Source organism: Piliocolobus tephrosceles, chromosome 6, assembly GCF_002776525.5.
Source record: "Piliocolobus tephrosceles isolate RC106 chromosome 6, ASM277652v3, whole genome shotgun sequence".
Classification (NCBI taxonomy): Eukaryota; Metazoa; Chordata; class Mammalia; order Primates; family Cercopithecidae; genus Piliocolobus; species Piliocolobus tephrosceles.
In genome coordinates, this window is record NC_045439.1 from 148,372,489 (window position 1) to 148,389,117 (window position 16,629).

The 16,629-nt window shown below is 38.5% G+C and overlaps 2 protein-coding genes across 2 annotated transcripts in view; one reads left to right on the forward strand and one right to left on the reverse strand.

Moving 5' to 3' along the window:
• GPR176 (G protein-coupled receptor 176) overlaps positions 1 to 16,629 on the forward strand; it is a 123,288-nt gene that overhangs the window by 65,062 nt on the left and 41,597 nt on the right. The gene's annotated exons all lie outside the window — the stretch shown is intronic.
• On the reverse strand, positions 3,866 to 4,838 carry LOC111524229 (cytochrome c). Its single transcript, XM_023189354.1, has one exon. It carries the CDS (start codon positions 4,771 to 4,773, stop codon positions 4,456 to 4,458), a length of 318 nt encoding a protein of 105 aa, XP_023045122.1. The 5' UTR covers positions 4,774 to 4,838; the 3' UTR covers positions 3,866 to 4,455.

Sequence of the window (16,629 nt, forward strand, 5' to 3'; positions counted from 1 at the left end):
TAAAAGTAAGGAGTTCAAGGAAATTTCCACTCCTTATGGTATAGTATTAGAGAGACCCTGGACACCATTTTGGTTATATAATCATCTAAAGGAACTGATTCAAACCTCAAACAAATGGCCTAATCTTTGGGAAGAGACACTAGAATGAGAGGACATCTGAGATTTTCTTTTGGTCTAGAGTTTATATCACAGGTCCTGATTGCCTTGGGAGAACCTTATTGTCTGGGGATCCTTATCGTCTGCTTTCCTGAGCAACTCAGGAAAGTCTTGATCTGGGCAGTGCTCTGAGATGGGGTTAGCCAGAAGCATGAGACTTTTGAATGTATTACAGACTCTCTTTCCCTTTCCCTCAATAGTTTCTTGATGGCAAATATGGAAGGATGTATGGTAGACTCATTTTGTAGGCAACTTGACCTCAGTTTACTGTGTCAAATACAAGTTAAGGAAATAAAAACTTCTCAGTCTTAACCTAGAGTTAAATAATAATAATAATGATGATGATGATCATTATAAGGCTAACATTAAGGCTCTGAGCTGTGCATTTTATATAGATACTCTTATTGAACAGAAAACTCTTGAGCAGGATTTATCAACCTGACACTATTAACATTGTGAGACCAGATAATTTTTTGTTGTTTGGTGATGTCTTGTGCTTTGTAGGATGTTTAATAGCATCCCTGGCCTCCATCTTCTAGATGCCAGTGGCACTCCTACTCCCACCTATGACAACCAAAAATGTCTCCTTACATTGCCAAATGTTCCCTGGGGCACAAAATCACTTCTGATTGAGAGACACTATTCTAGAGGAGAAAGAAGTCTTTCAGTTCGTCGATTTAATAGGTATTTTAAAAAATTGTGTTAAAATATAACATAAAAGTTACCATCTTAACCATTTCAAGTGTATAGCTTAGTAGTGTTAACTGTATGCACATTGTTGTACAACTAATCTCTAGAACTTTTCATCTTGCAAAACTGCCACTCTACATCCATTAAACAACAACTCCCCTTTTCCTCCTTCCCCCAGTTCCTGGAAACCACCAATCTACTTTCCGTGTCTATGAATTTGACTACTTTAGATACCTCGTATAAGTGGAATCACATTTGTCTTTTTGTGACTGGCTGATTTCACTTGGTATAATGTCCTCAAGGTTCATCTATGTTTTAGTATATGTCAGAATTTCTTTTCTTCTTAAGGCTGAATAACTTTCCACTGTGTGTATATATCATGTTTTCTTTATCCATTCATCTATTGATGGACATTTAGGTTGCTTCCACCTCTTGGCTATTATGAATAATGCTGCAATGACCATGAGTGTGCAAATATCTCTTCAAGATTCAGATTTCAGTTCTTTTGTATATGTACCCCAAAATTAGATTGCTGGATCATATAATTGTTCTATTTTTTAATTTTTTTGAGGAACCTCCATACTGTTTTCCATAGCAGCGATACTATTTTCCATTGTCATCAAGAGTGCACAAGAGTTCCAGTTTCTTCACATCCTCACCTTGTTATTTTCTGTTTGTATATTTTTTAATAATAGTTATCCTAATGGGTGTGAAGGTAACAAGTACTTTTTGAGTGCCTATTATGTGCCAAATATTACTCTAGACATTGTGGATATAATGGTAAGACACATAAACTGTGTTCCTAATGGGCTTATATTTAAATACGTGCTCTCAATTGCTTTTCTGTTAGTAATGATAGTTTTGAGCTGATATTTGTACATACTTTTAAAAGCTGACACTTAAAAATGTCTGATATAGTATATACTTGTGGCATAGCTGGTTAGGCTAAGAATACAGTCAGTGTTTGGGCAAGAGCGAAAGGCTAAGAGACCCATCTGGGATTCCTCTGTGACTTTGCATTAACATCATATTTTAACTGCCTGAGTTGATGAGTGTGGACTAGTTCACTTTGCAAGTGAGTTATTCAGACTAGTTTTCAGATTGTTTTGCAAAATCTTAGCTCTTGTGTAAGGATTGGTTTTTGACTCCTACAGTTAAACAGAGTGCTGAACTTGATATTTTGAAACACTAGCTAAGATTCTAGCCCCCAGATGGCAAATTGCTCATGTCTGGAATGTTGTCTTGAGAAAGATTCTGAGGTTTTATACTGGGCTCAGAGGGAAAGAGGGCTGTTGTAGATTTTCATTGTTTGCCATGGATGAGATAGAGGGAGTGGTACTGTAGATGCACTCTAAGGCCGTTTGGAAACCCGTCAAACAAAAAACCACTGCCTTCATGATTTTTTCCCTATTTCTCATAATATTACAATTGAGAAAATTCATCATTCTTTTTTTTTTTTCCTTTTCTTGGCCAGCAGGAAACACTAGACTAAAAGAATAAGAGCATGAAAGAAAGGGATATGTAGGACCTTTCCTTCAGGATATTTCAGTAGATTATTGTTGCCTTGTAGGCTGAATCTGATTACATGTCTTTATGATATTCCTGGGACACAATACCCAAAGCAGACTGTTCAGGAGCCGATAGCAGCCAAGGAAGCACTTACAATCAAAGGTCTAATTAAGGTACAAAGCTGGAAATCTTTTTTTGGTCTTGGTCTTTAGTCACTGTGACATTATATAAGCAAAACATATCTCAGACAAAAGAGATGACTGGAAATGACATCAAATTCTTCATGTGCTAAAATATATGTTGGAAAAAAAGTGCTACTCGAAGTCTGTGTTCTGAGAAAACCATTTTGGTGTGTGAAATTGCAGTTGCTATGACAACCAGGGGCTGCAGCCCACTGACTCCCATTTGTGAGGAAAACAAGAGTTGATGGTAATGGATGAGAACCAAGCATTGCCTTAAAAGAAAAGACTGAGTCCTGGATGTGTTCATTTAAGCTGCAGATCCTCATCACGTGTTTCGGGGAAATAAGTTTTCTAAGGTCATCCAATTATGTCTAACTAGGTGAAGCATCCTTGTCTGACCTCAGGAAGAAAACACCTACATGACAATATCAGTTCGAGTGGAAAAAAAATATTTTAAGTAGACAGTTTGTTTACAACTTCAGGGTAAGGAACCCCATCTTGCTCTGGTATTAAAATTCTTGAAAAAATGATGGAATTGAGAGTTTGTGACTCAGCAGTACTTGCTTATTTTTGGACTTTTTAGGCTTATGTTTTCTTCATAGATTTTATTCAAAGTACTGTAGCTTGTGTTAAACCTTGAAAGCTCTTCATGTGTAGGGGCAATTGTAACAATATCAAATGTTTTAAATCTTAAATCTCAAATGTTTCTGTAGAACAGAATTGTCCTTATCTCAGTAAATGATGGCATTATCTGTCTAGTTGTTCAAGTAAGAAACCTTGAAGTCATTTTCGACTTTTTGTTTCATTCTCCACAGCTAATTTATCAACAAATATTGTTGATTCTCCCTCTCTGTATGTCCCATATCTATCTACTTCTCCTTGTTTCAACTTCTAGCATGTTAGTTCTAGCATGGTCATCTCTTGCCTGGATAACTTTATGTTTTCCTAATAGGTCTGTCTTTTGCCACTATTGTTTTTTGTTTGTTTGTTTGTTTAATCATTCATTCTCCCCACAGCTGACAGGGTGATTTTTGTTTTGTTTTGTTTTTTTGATCTGTGGTTTTCTTTTTAATTATCTTTAGTCTTGCGATCACACATAATTTTAAAATTTGTGTATATCTCCACTACTTTAATCCTTTTAAGTTGGCAAAAAGCACCATTCCCAATCACAAATACACAGTTCTACAGATTTATGTTTCTGAATGGCTGTTTAAAGACAATCCTATATTATAACTTAGTTTGACTTAGATTGTAAAGAATTCAGAGTGAAGTTTAACTTGCTACTATTTTAAAAGCATGTGGCCTTATAGATTTGTAAGATGTGAGAAGTGTTGAATAATCTTTAATATTACACATAAACCATACTAAAATGCTTTTCAATAAGTAAAAGGAACCATTTTAAATACAGGGAATTATAATTAGATTGGCATCGTTAAGGCCAAAATTCTAGACATTGCTACCTTATTTATCTTCAACCCTTGCCTTTAAGAGGCAAATGAACACAAAACACAGGTGAATCTTGCTTGGTTCTGAGACAGTGAAGGAATTTCCCCAGTATTTAAATATATTCACATAACCAGCTATATAAATCTAAATATAAAACCAGTCTCCAGTAAGTTTTAAGATGGCACTCACCATCTTTGCGAAAAGTTGAACATTACTAACAAAGTCTAATCATATCTTTAGAAGAGGTAAACAGTGATAGTATTTACTGAATTGGAATTACTATTAAAATTCAAAAACTGAACATACTCATTTAACCATAAGCCAGTCTTAGTTTTAAATCAGGACTGCCCAACAAAATATTCTGTCAGTCATTCATGATCTGAATTCTGGTGTATGAGATCTATTAAAGTATGGTACACATAAAAAAGTCACGAGACATTTGTTTTGTAATAAATAAGGCAGCGGCCAATTATTACTCATTAGTAGCTTTTTTGAGATAAGCTATCAAGTCTGCCCTTTCTTCCTTCTTCTTAATGCCGACAAAGATCATTTTTGTTCCAGGGATGTACTTCTTGGGATTCTCCAAATACTCCATCAGTGTATCCTCTCCCCAGGTGATGCCTTTGTTCTTATTGGCGGCTGTGTAAGAGTATCCAGGGGCCTGACCTGTCTTCCGCCCGAAGAGACCATGGAGATTTGGCCCAGTCTTGTGCTTGCCTCCCTTTTCAACGGTGTGGCACTGGGAACACTTCATAATAAAAATCTTCTTGCCTTTCTCAACATCACCCATATTTAATTCTCTTTTTAGTCGCTGGCGCAACAAAGATTCCCGCTCCGAAGCAGGACGTCCCCACTCTCTCGATTTTTTTGTTTTTAAATTAAACATTCTATTTTGAGCTAACTGTAGATTGACGTGCAGATGTAAGAAATAATATACGGATCCCATGTACTCTTAACCCAATGTCCCCTGATGGTAACATCTTGCATTATTGTAGTACAATATCACAGCCAGGATATGGACATTGATAGGTCAAGACACAGATGTTTCCATCACCACAAGGAGCCCTCTGTTGCCCTTTTACAACCACACCTACTTCCCTTCCACACTACGCTCTCTTTAACCCTCCCTTAACCCCTAGCAACCACCAATCTGTTCTCCATTTCTATGATTTTTGTCTTTTCAAGAATGTTATATGGAGAGAATCATACCATATGTATGTAGAACTTCTAGCATTATTTTGAAAAAGGGTATTGATAATGGATTTCCTTGAATTGTTCCCAGTCCTGGGGAGAAAGCATTCAGTCTTTCACCGTCATGTATAGTCATGTGCTTAGCAAAGTTTCAGTCAGCGATGGACCGCATATATGATGGTGGCCCCTTCAGATTATACCTGAAAAATTCTTAACCCCAGTGACACTGTAGCCATTGTAATGTCATAGCGCAATTGCTCACTTTGTTTTTAAAATAAATTTAGTGTAGCCTAAGTATATGATGTTTGTAAAGTCTACAGTAAGCGTCATGTCTTAGGCCTTCACATTCACTCACCACTTACCCAGTGACTCACCTAGAGAAACTTCTAGTCCTGCAAACTCCATTCATGGTAAGTGCCCTATACAAGTGTACCATTTTAAAAATCTTTTATACCATATTTTTACCATACCTTTTCCATGTTTAGATATGCAAATATTTACAATTGCCTTCAGTGTTCAGTACAGTGACATCCTGTACAGGTTTGTAGCCTAGAAGCAATAGGCTGTATCATGTAGCCTAGGTGTGTAGTAGACTGTGCCATCTAGGTTTGTGTAAGTATACTCCGCAATGCTACACAGTGATGAAATTACCTACTGACACCTTTCTCAGAATGAATCTCTGTCATAAAGTGATGCCTGACCGTATAATGTTAGCTGTCAGTGTTCTGTAAATGTTTATCACATTTAGGAGGTTTCCCTGTATTCCCATTTTTCTGAGTTTTTGTATGAATAGGTGTTAAAATTTGTCATGTGCTTTTTCTTCATTGACTTAATTGTGATTTTCTTCTCTAGTGTGTTAATAGAGTAGATTATGTTGATTGATTTTCAAATGTTGAAAGCAGGCTTGGGAATGGTGTATAATTATTTTAAAGTATTATTGAATTCTATTTGCTAATCTTTTGTTAAGACTTTTTGTGTATCTATTCATGAGGGATATTGGTCTGTACTCTTTTTTTGTACTTTCTTTGATTTTGGTATCAGGGTTACACTAGCTTAATAAAATGATGTGTTCCTTTCTCTTCTGTTTTTTGGAAGAGACTATGTGGAATTGATGTTAATTCTTCTTTAAACATTTGGTAGAATTCACCAGTGACACTGTCTGGACCTGGAGATTTCTTTTTGGGAAAGTGTTTTAACATATTAAGTTTTCTTAGTAGTGACAAGTTTGTTCAAATGATCTGTTTCATATTGTGTGAGCTGTGGTAGCTTATGTTTTTCAAGGAATAGTCAAATTTATGTGTGTATGGTTATTTCCTTATTATACTGTTGATGTCTGCAGGATCCATATAGCTATCCCATTTTGTTCCTGACACTAGTAGCTTGTGTCTTCTCTCTCTTTGTCTTTGTCAATCTTGCTAGGGGGTCTATCAATTTCATTAATCGTTTCAAAGGACCAGTTCTTTATTTCCTTGATTTTTATCTTTTGTTTTTCTGATTTAAATTTCATTGATTTCTACTCCTTAATGTTTCTTCCTTTCTGCTTTCTTTTCTTTTTTTAGGTTTTCTTTTTTTTTTTGCTTTGCTTTTTTTAGGTTTTTGAGTTGGGAGCTTATCTGAGACATTTTCTCCTTCCTAATTATAAGCTTTTAGTAGTGTAAATTTCTCTCTCAACACTGCTTTAGCTATGTCCCACAAATTTTGATACGTCATACATATTTTCATTTTTGTTAAGTTCAACATATTCTTTCATTTATGTTGAAACACCTTTTCAGCCCATGAATAACATAGAAATACGTTGTTTAACTTTCAAATACTTGAAGATTTTTCTGTTGTCTTTCTTTTACTAATTTCTAGTTTGATTCCATTGTGGTTGGAGAACACACTTTGTATGATTTCAAGTTTTAAAAATTTATTAGGGTTATTTTATTAGGGTTTATTAGGGTTATTTTATGGCCACAGATAAGTTTATCTTGATAATCCTGTGGGCATTTGAAAATACTGTGTATTCTCCTGTTGCTGGGTGGTATGTTCTATAAATGTCAATTAGATATTGTTGCTTGATGGTGTTATGGAATTCTTCTCTTTCCCTGCAGATTTTCTGTCTAGTTTTATCAGTTGCTGAAAGAGGGGTGGGTTGACATCTCCCACTATAACTGTGGATTTATCTAATTCTGCTTTTAATTCTAAGCTTTTGCATCACACATTTTGTTGTTTGATGCATATACATTTAGGATTACTATATCTTCTTAATTTGATTGGCCCTTTTATCACTATATATGTCTCTCTGTGTATCTGGTAATTTTCTTTGTTCCAAAGTTTTTTTGATATGGTTTGACTCTGTGTCCTCATCCAAAACTCATGTCGAATTGTAATCCCCAGTGTTGGAAGAGGGGCCTGGTGGGAGGTGATTGAATCATGAAGGTAGTTTCTAATGGTTTAGCACCATCTCCCATGTGCTGTCTTGTGATAGAGTTCTCACGAGATCTGGTTGTTTGAAAGTGTGTAGCACCTCCCCCTTTACTCTTTCTCCCGCTGGCTATGTAAAGATGTGCCGGCCTCCCCTTCACCTTTCATCATGATTGTAAGTTTCCTGAGACCTTACCGGAAGCAGAAGCCTGTACAGCCTGCAGGGCTGTGAACTGATTGAACCTCTTTCTTTAAAAATTATCCAGTCCTGGGTAGTTCTTTATAGCAGTGTGAGAATGGACTAATACATCTATTTTATCTGATATTAAGATAAGCATGCCTTCTTTTTTTGAGACAGAGTCTTGCCTTGTCACCCAGGCTGGAGTGCAGTGGGGTGATCTTGGTTCACTGCAACCTCCACATCCCAGGTTCAAGCAATTCTCATGCCTCAGTCTCCCAAGTAGCTGGGATTACAGGCACATGCTACCATGCCTGGCTAATTTTTGTATTTTTGTAGAGATGGGGTTCCACCATGTTAGGCTGGTCTTGAACTACTGACCTTAAGTGAGGCCTTCCTTGGCCTCCCAAAGCGCTGGGATTATAGGTGTGAGCCATTGCGCCTGGCCTCATGACTTCTTTATGTTTGCATGATACATCTATTTCCATCCTTTTACTTTCAACCCGTATATAACATTATATTTGAAGTGAGTCTCTTGGAGATAGTGTGTAGTTGAGTCATATTTCTTGATCTGCTCTGTCAGTCTCTTTCTTTTAATTGCTGTATTTGGACCATTTGCATTTAGTGTGATTATTGGTATGTTAGGGCTTAAGTCTGCTATTTTATTTTTTGTTTTCTGTTTATTCTCTCTGTTTTTTATTTATTTTTCCTGATTTCCTGTGGGTTAGTTGAACTTTTTCTGAAGAATTCATTGTTGTTTTTTAATGCACCCCCTATATTTCTTTCTTAGTGGTTGCTCTAGGCAATCTATTAAATACACAGAACTTATCACAGTCTGCTGGTACCATTGCTTTACCAGTTCCTGGTATAGAAACTTTTTCTCCCTTTATGTCCCTTTACCCTTTCCAGTTTTTTAGTTGTAATTATTTCCTCTATCTGCATTTAGAACCACATTAGACAGTGTTATAATTTTTTGCTTCAATTATTAAAAGTAATTTAGAAAACTTGAGAAAAAATTATATTTTTTGATAATTTTACTATTTCTATTGTCTTTCTTTTTTTTTTCTGATATCCCAGTATCCCTCCTTTTATAATTTTCTTTCTAAGAGACTTTTTGAAAAATCCTTTCTTTTAGGGTAGGTCTGCTTCTCCTTCATTCCTGAAGAATATTTTCACTGGCTATGCAATTCTGGTTTGAAAACTTTCTTTCAGCACGTGAAAAATGTTGTGTCACTTCTTCCTGACCTGCATGATTTCTGGTGAGAAATCTACTCTCATTCTAGTTGCTTGTCCCTTATTGGTAAGATGTCATTTCTCTTGTGCTTACTATTTTCAAATGTTTTTTTCTTTGTATTAGTTTTTATTGTATTGAGTTTTAGTTGGTGTTTTGTGATACCACCATGATAGGGGATGCTTTGTTAGTGTCAATTGAGGATATATGTTCAGGTTCCCCATCTGGCCTCTGTTGATATGGAAGAGGAGCTGGGTAGCGGTGGCACTTCTAGCTCTCTGCTAGGCCTCTACTGATGCCTATTACCATCCTTTCTTCAAAGTTAAACTATAAACGAAATTCTTCTCATGGTTAGCTTGCCCTTTGCCCAGGAATGAGTGAGGATAGCTAGCCTGTGAGGCTGGAAGCAAGATGGAGTCAGTCATGCTAGACTTCTTTTGCTGTCATAACTGCAAAGGTGGTTTCATCTCTACTTTCAGAATCTTCTCATGTTTGTTATATACAATGTCCAGAGTTTTAAATGGTACCTTAGTGGGACAAATAGGGAAAAGTATATCTACTCCATTTTACAGATGTAGAAGTCCAGAATGATCTTTTTAAAAAGCAAAATGTTGCTCTCCTGTTTGAAACCCTCCAGTGGCTTTGGTTATACTGAGAGTAAAGGCTCATCTGTGGCCCATAGGGAACAACCTTGTCATAACTTGTTTTCTATCCTTTGCCTTATGCTTTTCTCCTGTTTTCTCACTTTGTTTCAGGTACGTTGGACTTTTTTTAAATTAACGCTCTCAACAAAAATACATTAAGACTCTATTATGTTTCAGGTACTGGTCTAGGCCTCAGGTTGTAGGCACAAAGTCCCTGCTCTCCAGAGCTTACGTTGTTTCTGTTTCTAGAACACCAAGATCATTTCTGCTTCAGGGCTTGCACTTTCTGATATACTCTTTGCCTAGCTCTCTCCCGCTTACTAAGGCCTCAACTCAAATGTCTCCTCAGACAGACCTGCGCTTCCCACCTGCAGCAGGGTTTTCGCCCTTGGCTTATATGTTGGAATCACCAGGGCAGTCTTAACAGATCCCAAAGCCCAGTTTCACCCCAGACTAAATTAAATCCAAGCCTCTGAGTGTGGCCCAGGCATCAGTGTTTTTAAAGCTTTAAAGGGGATTCCAGTGGACAGCCATGGTACTTAAGAGCCATTTAAGGTTATCCAGTAGTACTGTCCCTCCTTTTCTTTATCTCTTCTTATCACTACCTGAAGTTCTTTTCTGCATTTGTTAACTCTTTAGTTTTCCTCTATTTTCTAGACCTTATCTAGTAGATAAAGTGAGTTTAAACTCCTTGAATGGAAAACTCAATTGCTTATTTGCAATAACTGTGTTTCTGCTTTAGATTCTGGAGACTGAGATTTATATGACAGCAAGGACCTCATGTGAATTGATCTCTTTGAGCTCTTGGTTTAAAGGTACCCCTCAAGGACTCTGAGTTTTCTGTTTTCAAACCCAACCTTATGGGCCTGAACCTGGGCCTGGCCTAGGTAGGAGTAGCCTCTCAGTGAGTGGTGTCCTGGCCAGAATTCTTCCTCCTCTGAGAGCCTTTTGCCTGGCCAAGCCCTGCCACCTCTGTCTGAACTCCCCCATGGTGTTGCCTCCGTGGTGCTGGTAACACCTATGCTCTGAGGAGGTGACTCTTGAGATACTGTTAGAATTGGGAGTAGGGGACCATTTTATCTTGGTTTGCCCTGGATTTTCTTAGTTTCATCCTTGCAAGTCCTACATCCTACTAACTTTCCCAGTCCTGGACAAACCAGGATGGTTGGTCACCCTAGGAGAGTCTGAGAGTCACCTCAGTACCTTTTCTGGTTGGATGTCAGGAGGGAAGAGGTTGAGAGGACATTTAAGTGGTTCACAACCAGTGTTGGGCTGCCCAGGTTCAATTCTTCAAAGCCTTGTACTGTTGAGGCCTTGTTGGAACGTGTCCTCTGTAAGGCAGCAAACCCAGGAAAGGATGGGCACTTATAGGGCCTGGATCTATGTAGCCTATAGGTTCTTGCCCCAAATTCTCATCTGATCCATTTTTTTTTTCACTAGGCAGTGGGGGCAAATGGGGTTGGGGGCTCCCATTAGGTCCTCAGAACAGGGGTCCCCTTGGCTGATCCTGTGACTGTGGTGAGAACCATGGAACGCTGTCTAACTGTGTTTTGGATTCTGGGGTAGATTAATAGCTAAACTGACAGCTATATAATGTAATTGAGGATGAATACATATTTTATAGCAGTATTTCCAGGTGTGTGGTTGGAAACTACGTTTTTCAAGATCACCTGGGAGCATATTAAATACAGATTCCTAGGCCAAACCCCCTTAGATTATGAATCAGCATGTGTGGGGTGGGGACCAGGAAACTATATTTTTACAAGTACCCCATGTAATATTCATGAATCCTGACATTTGAGGACCACTGTTCTTGTGGTGATGTCCAGAGGATATCAGGGGAATTTTGTATCTGATTTTACTTTTTGTTGAAAGGGACATGGAGAAAAATATTTGGGACTTTGAAGAGTTTTATTTTATATTATTCTACTAATTGTGTGGCATTAAGGTTTGGGTGAGATTTAGAACGCTAGTAGCAATCCTCTTGACGCTTTACAAAGGCTGTTCTTTCTACCTATAGTAGTAGAGAACTTGAGTGGAAAGTGACAAATAATATTGTCATAGCAGTTTAACAGATTTTTCTCTAAGCTTTGTAGGCCTCCCCTAGGACTGAAGAGGAAATTAAATGAGGGAAGTGAGTCAAAATCACATAGAAAAGAAGATAGCACTTGTTGCCTGCATTCTGAAAGTGGGATAAATTACACGAGATCTTTAAGCTATATTTTGTTGAAGTCAGCATTTTTCCCTGTTAAGTGCACCTGCTACCATCAAATATCTAGAATTCTAAAATAATATCTATTCTAGAGAGAGATTTATTGTATTATAAACCCAGATGACATCTTAGCTGGGAATTTGGCTTTCTTTCCTACCTCAGGCATAGCTATACCTGTGTAATAATCTCTTACGCTAGCAGGGAGTACTATTGATCTGTCAATCAACTGGCATGTTCAAGCTCCAGATGTGGGCTCACTTGCAAAATGCGATTCTGGGAGTAGCTCTTTGAGTTATTGTAACTGGGACTGATCTGGGCCTCTTTTGAAGGGTATGCTTCAGTCGATAGCAGTTTTCATTGTCATGGTGTATGGAGTGTGAGTGGCTGGATACTAGGTCTGCAGGATAGTAAAAATAATGATCTTTTCTTGATTATAAGTTACCTTTGAAATACATATGATTGAGACCATTTCGTATTATCTTTTGTGCCCTACTTGGAGGACATCAGCCTCTTCAGATTCTTTTCCCCACAAGTCTTTCTAGGACTTGCATGGTACATTACACACATGCTCTCCAAAGTCTAGATGCCCACGTGACAGCCACTCTTATTTCCTCTTCTGCTTCAACCAGCAGGCTATCATTCCATGTCTGCTGGCCACCATGGCTCTTCCCTCCTGCCCAGTACTCACGCACAAAGTACAAAAGAAGCTCCCCCCAGCCTTTTTTAATAGTGTGAACCCAGTGCTGCTTTTAGTGTTGTTGGTGACAGGCCCTTCTCTTTGAATATGATTCCAAGAAGTTGCTGAGCTGGGGATGAAACCCACAGGGTGATGGCTTTCTGTATTCAGAATCTAAAGCCTGTCCTAAGCAAGTCCTGTCATGCCTGGCTTTCCTTCCTCCAGAGCAAGTTCTCCCTCAACCCCTTGTACAGGCTTTTGGTGGGCCTACCTCACTGTATGAGTCCATTCAGGCTGCTATAACAAAATACCATAAACTAGGTGGCTTGTAAACAACAGAAATTTATTTCTCATAGTTCTAGAGGCGAGAAAGTCTAAGATCAAGGCATTGGCAGGATCAGCATCTGATGAGAGCCCATGTCCTGCTTCATAGATGGCCAGAATGTCTTTTCGCTGTGTCTCTTATGGTAGAAAGGGTAAGGGACCCCTTTCGGGCTTCTTTTTATAAGGGTACTAATCCCATTCATGGGGGCTCTGCCCAAATGACGTAATCACCTCCCAAAGGCCCCACCTCCAAATACCTTCATACTGAGTTCTGTGTTTTGGCTCTGTGTCCCCATCCAAATCTCATGTTGAATTATAATCCCAGTGTTGGAGGAGGGGCCTACTGGGAGGTGATTGGATCATGGGGTGGTTTCTAATGGTTTAGCACCATCCCCCTAATGCTGTCTTGTGACAGAGTTCTCCCAAGATCTGGTTGTCTGAAAGAGTGTGCAGCATTCCCCACTTCACTCTCTCTGCCTCTTGCTCCTATCCTGTAAGATGTGCTGGCTTCCCCTTTGCCTTCTGCCGTGGATTGTAAGTTTCCTGAGGCCTCCCCAGCCATGCCTCCTGTACAGCCTGCGGAACTGTGTGTCAATTACACCTCTTTTCTTTATAAATTACCCAGTCTCAGGTAGTTCTTTATAGCAGTGTGAGAATGGACTAATAAACTGGGGATTAGCTTTCAACATATGAATTTTTGGGAGAGGGGGACAGAGACATTCAGACTATAGCACTCAACATTAGTGAGATGAGCTCAAAAGGGGCCCGGTCCCCTCAGTGGGTTCAGTGTAGTCTCCCACTGGGATCCCTACTGAGAGCTTTAATCTTAATGTATTAAGTTGCAAAGCTACCATGTATGTAGGATTATAACTACTGACTATATGTTGGAGACAAAAAAGCCATTGTAATATGTCTGCCAACATTTATAAGTAAGCCACATTTGGTCATGTACCCTCCTAAACCTATCATTTGGTCAAAATGATCAGAAGTTATGTTAGTTTCCTGGGCTGCTGTATCAAAGTACCATAAACTGGGTGTCTTAACACAACAGAAATTTATTATCTTACAGTTCTGTAGGCGAGAAGTCTAAAATCAATGTTGGCAGGACCATGCCGTCCCTGAAACCTGTGGGGGAACCCTTCCTTGCCCATTCCTCACTTCTGGTGGTTTGCTGGCAATCTCTGGCATTCCTCAGCTTATAGATGCATCACTCTAATCCTGTCTTCACAAGGCCTTCTTCTTGTAGGTCTTCCTATCATCTTCCCTGTGTGTGTGTCTGTCTCTGTGGACAAATTTCCCCTTTTTATAAGGACGCCAGTCATATTGGATTAGGGCCCACTCTAATCATCTCATTATTACTTGATTCTCTCTGCAAAGACCCTATTTCCAAGCCACATTCGGAGATAGGACTTCAATGTATTTTTTGGGGTGGATTGGGGTGGGGACACAATTCAACTTATAAAGAAGTGTATGTGAAATGCTCAGCATAGAGCCTCACACCTAGACATGATCAATATATATTGGTCGTTATTATGACCATTGTCAAGCCTTAATGGGCAAGGGACAGCTAACTAGCAAGATTCATCCTTAATAATTGCAGCCGTATTCACAGTCTAGGTATAAGTGTTAAATGATCAACTGCAGTTCCTTTCAGGGCTAAGTGGTAGTTGGGTAAAAATGAGGTTTTAAGGACAGCTGCATGAGGACCCAGGGCAGCAGAGAACTGGGGAAACAACAGGTAATTAAGCCAGAGGATCTGGAGTCAAGTTCAGGTTCCATTAATTACTATGTGATCATGTACAAATCATATGGCTTTCTTTTTCTGTTTCCTTGGGGGGCAATTAATAATACCTGCCTCAAATTCAGATCAACAAAAATGTATTACCACACATTAAGTGTATTACCACACATTAAATGATGGGACACATGTAAAACACTTGGTAAATATTAAAATGCTATTGCCCTTCCAACTTCCTCATGGGCTATGGTTTTAAAATTTTTTTCTGTGGTTTTATTTCTGTGTTATTTTAAGTCAAATTCCTTATTTAAAATCTGAAATGGTTATCTGTATTTAAAGTTACAGTCGACTTGGTTCTTACATTGAAAATGTCAAATATGTCTGTCTTACTACCCTTTTTTATATTATTATGCTTTAAGTTCTAGGGTACATGTGCACAACGTACGGGTTTGTTACATATGTGTACATATGCCATGTTGGTGTGCTGCACCCATTAACTCATCGTTTACATTAGGTGTATCTCCTAATGCTAGCCCTCCCCCCTCCCCCCACCCCACGACAGGCCCTGGTGTGTGATGTTCCCCACCCTGTGTCCAAGTGTTCTCATTGTTCAATTCCCACCTATGAGTGAGAACATGCGGTGTTTGGTTTTGTCCTTGTGATAGTTTGCTGAGAATGATGGTTTCCAGCTTCATCCATGTCCCTGCAAAGGACATGAACTCATCCTTTTTTATGGCTGCATAGTATTCCATGGTGTATATGTGCCACATTTTCTTTATCCAGTCTATCATTGATGGACATTTGGGTTGGTTCCAGGTCTTTGCTATTGTGAATAGTGCCACAATAAACATACGTGCACATGTGTCTTTATAGCAGCATGATTTATAATCCTTTGGATATATATATATATATATATATATACACACACACACACACACACATACACATACCCAGTAATGGGATGGCTGGGTCAAACAGTATTTCTAGTTCCAGATCCTTGAGGAATTGCCACACTGTCTTCTATAATGGTTGAACTAATAGTATAAAAGCATTCCTATTTCTCCACATCCTCTCCAGCACCTGTTGTTTCCCAACTTTTTAATGATTGCCATTCTAACTGATGTGAGATGGTATCTCATTGTGGTTTTGATTTGCATTTCTCTGATGGCCAGTGATGATGAGCATTTTTTCATGTTGTCTGCATAAATGAGCATTTTTTCATGTTGTCTACATAAATGTTCATATCCTTTGCCCACTTTTTGATGGGGTTATTTGATTTTTTTCTTGTAAATTTGTTCAAGTTCTTTGTAGATTCTGGATATTAGCCCTTTGTCAGATGGGTAGATTGTAAAAATTTTCTCCCATTCTGTAGGTTGCCTGTTCACTCTGATGGTAGTTTCTTTTGCTGTGCAGGAGCTCTTTAATTTAATTAGATCCTATTTGTCAATTTTGGCTTTTGTTGCCATTGCTTTTGGTGCTTTAGTCATGAAGTCCTTGTCTTTGCCCATTCCTATGTCCTGAGTGGTATTGCCTAGGTTTTCTTCTAGTGTTTTTTGTGGTTTGGGGTCTAACATTTAAGTCTTTAATCCATCTTGAATTAATTTTTGTATAAGGTGTAAGGAAGGGATCCAGTTTCAGCTTTCTACATATGGCTAGCCAGTTTTCCCAGCACCATTTATTAAATAGGGAATCCTTTTCCCATTTCTTGTTTTTGTCAGGTTTGTCAAAGATCAGATGGTTATAGATGTGTGGTATTATTTCTGAGGGCTCTGTTCTGTTCCATTGGTCTATGTCTCTGTTTTGGTACCAGTACCATGCTGTTTTGGTCACTGTAGCCTTGTAGTATAGTTTGAAGTCAGGTAGCATGATGCCTCCAGCTTTGTTCTTTTGGCTTAGGATTGTCTTGGCAATGTGGGCTCTTTTTTGGTTCCATATGAACTTTAAAGTAGTTTTTTCTAATTCTGTGAAGAAAGTCATTGGTAGCTTGATAGGGATGGCATTGAATCTATAAATTACCTTGGATAGTATGATCATTTTCATGATATT